The sequence below is a fragment of the Chaetura pelagica genome, unplaced genomic scaffold (assembly GCF_000747805.2).
Source record: "Chaetura pelagica isolate M959 unplaced genomic scaffold, ChaPel_1.0 scaffold1347, whole genome shotgun sequence".
Lineage (NCBI taxonomy): Eukaryota > Metazoa > Chordata > Aves > Apodiformes > Apodidae > Chaetura > Chaetura pelagica.
The window spans coordinates 28,638-30,523 of NW_009953949.1; the positions used below are offsets into that span (position 1 = coordinate 28,638).

General features: G+C 62.1%; 1 protein-coding gene across 1 annotated transcript in view; it reads left to right on the forward strand.

The window, feature by feature from the left end:
* Positions 1–1,585, forward strand: part of LOC104392413 (chromodomain-helicase-DNA-binding protein 3-like) — a gene marked incomplete at both ends in the record, with an annotated part of 29,937 nt that extends 28,352 nt beyond the window's left edge. Inside the window, 4 exon segments of the mRNA XM_010001808.1 lie at positions 378–486; positions 978–1,110; positions 1,305–1,340; positions 1,487–1,585. Coding sequence (XP_010000110.1) covers positions 378–486; positions 978–1,110; positions 1,305–1,340; positions 1,487–1,585 — 377 coding nt within the window.
* Between the last annotated feature and the right edge of the window lie 301 nt (positions 1,586–1,886).

Consider the following 1,886-nt stretch of genomic DNA (forward strand, 5'->3'; position numbering starts at 1 on the left):
GGGATGGGGACACAGGGGACAGGGGGGGGAAATGGGGAGGGGGAGGAGTGGGACAGAGTGGGAAGGTAGTTGGGGGATGGGTGGGCTAGGATGGGGACCTGGGATGGGGACAGGGTGGGGACACGGGGGATGGGCTGTGACCCCTACCCTGTGGTGTCCCCTGATCCCTGGTGTCCCCTGGGCTGTGTCCCTTGTCCCTGGGGTATCCCTTGTCCCATGGTGTCCCCTGGGTGGTGTCCCCTGCCCCGTGGTGTCCCCTGACCCTTGGTGTTCCCTGGGTCGTGTCCCCTGACACGTGGTGTCTCCTGTCCCCTGCTGTCTCCTGACTCTTGCTGTCCCCTGCTGTCCCCTGACCCCTGCTGTCCCTGTGTCCCCAGAGCTGCACACGCTGTGGCAGAACGAGGAACGCGCTGCCGTCTCCTCGGGCCGACTGGCCGAGATCTGGCACCGGCGCCACGACTACTGGCTGCTGGCTGGGATTGTGCTGTATCCACCCGGATGCCTGGGTCCCCCCCGGATACCTGGGTTCCCCCCTGGATGCCTGGGTCCTCCCTGGGGACATTGGGGATGGGATAAGGGGGTGACATGGTGACAGGGTCACTCGGTGATGGGTTGACCTGATGACAAGTGACACAGTGAGAGGTGACAGTCCTTGGCTCTGTGTGTGGGATAAGGGGGGTGAGGGGACATTTGGGATGGGGTGAGGGGGTGACACGGGGACAGGGTGACCTGGGGAGGGGGTGCCAGGGTGCCCAGGTGACCCAGGGAGGGGATGTCAGGGTGCCCAGGTGAAAGTCCTTAGCGGGCAGACACGGCTCCGTGTGCTGGATAAGGGGGGTGAGGAGGTGACAGGGGGACAGGATGACCCGGGGAGGGGGTGACACAGGGACAGGTGACCCGGGGAGGGGGTGCCAGGGTGCCCAGGTGACCCAGGGAGGGGATGTCAGGGTGCCCAGGTGAAAGTCCTTAGCGGGCAGACATGGCTACGCGCGCTGGACCGACATCCAGAACGAACGTCCCTTCTCACTCCTCCTCACCCCACTTAAGGGGGAGGCCGCCAAGGGGAACTTCCTGGAGATGAAGAACAAGTTCCTGGCCCGGAGGTTCAAGGTCAGACAAGGGCACGGGGGGCACCAGGGGTTGCACAAGGGTTCCTGGGGTTCTTAGGTTCCTCCTCACCCTCATTTTGTCCCCTCCCCAGTTCTTGGAGCAGCTCCTGGAGCAGCTCCCAATGATTGATGAACATCTTCCTTGGGTTCCTTGGGTTCTTGGATCCCCCCTCACCCCACTTTATCCCCCCCCAGCTCCTGGAGCAGTTCCTGGTGTTGGAGGAGCATCTCGTTGGGTTCTTACGTCCCTTCTCACTCCTCCTCACCCCACTTTATCCCCCCCCAGCTCCTGGAGCAGTTCCTGGTGTTCGAGGAGCATCTCGTTGGGTTCTTACGTCCCTTTGCACCCCTCCTCACCCCACTTTATCCCCCCCCAGCTCCTGGAGCAGGCCCTGGTGATCGATGAACATTTCCTTGGGTTCTTAGCTGCCCCCTCACCCTACTTTATCCCCCCCCAGCTCCTGGAGCAGGCCCTGGTGATCGATGAACATTTCCTTGGGTTCTTAGCTGCCCCCTCACCCCACTTTATCCCCCCCCAGCTCCTGGAGCAGTTCCTGGTGTTGGAGGAGCATCTCGTTGGGTTCTTACGTCCCTTTTCACTCCTCCTCACCCCACTTTATCCCCCCCCAGCTCCTGGAGCAGTTCCTGGTGTTGGAGGAGCATCTCGTTGGGTTCTTACGTCCCTTCTCACTCCTCCTCACCCCACTTTATCCCCCCCCAGCTCCTGGAGCAGTTCCTGGTGTTGGAGGAGCATCTCGTTGGGTTCTTACGTCCCTT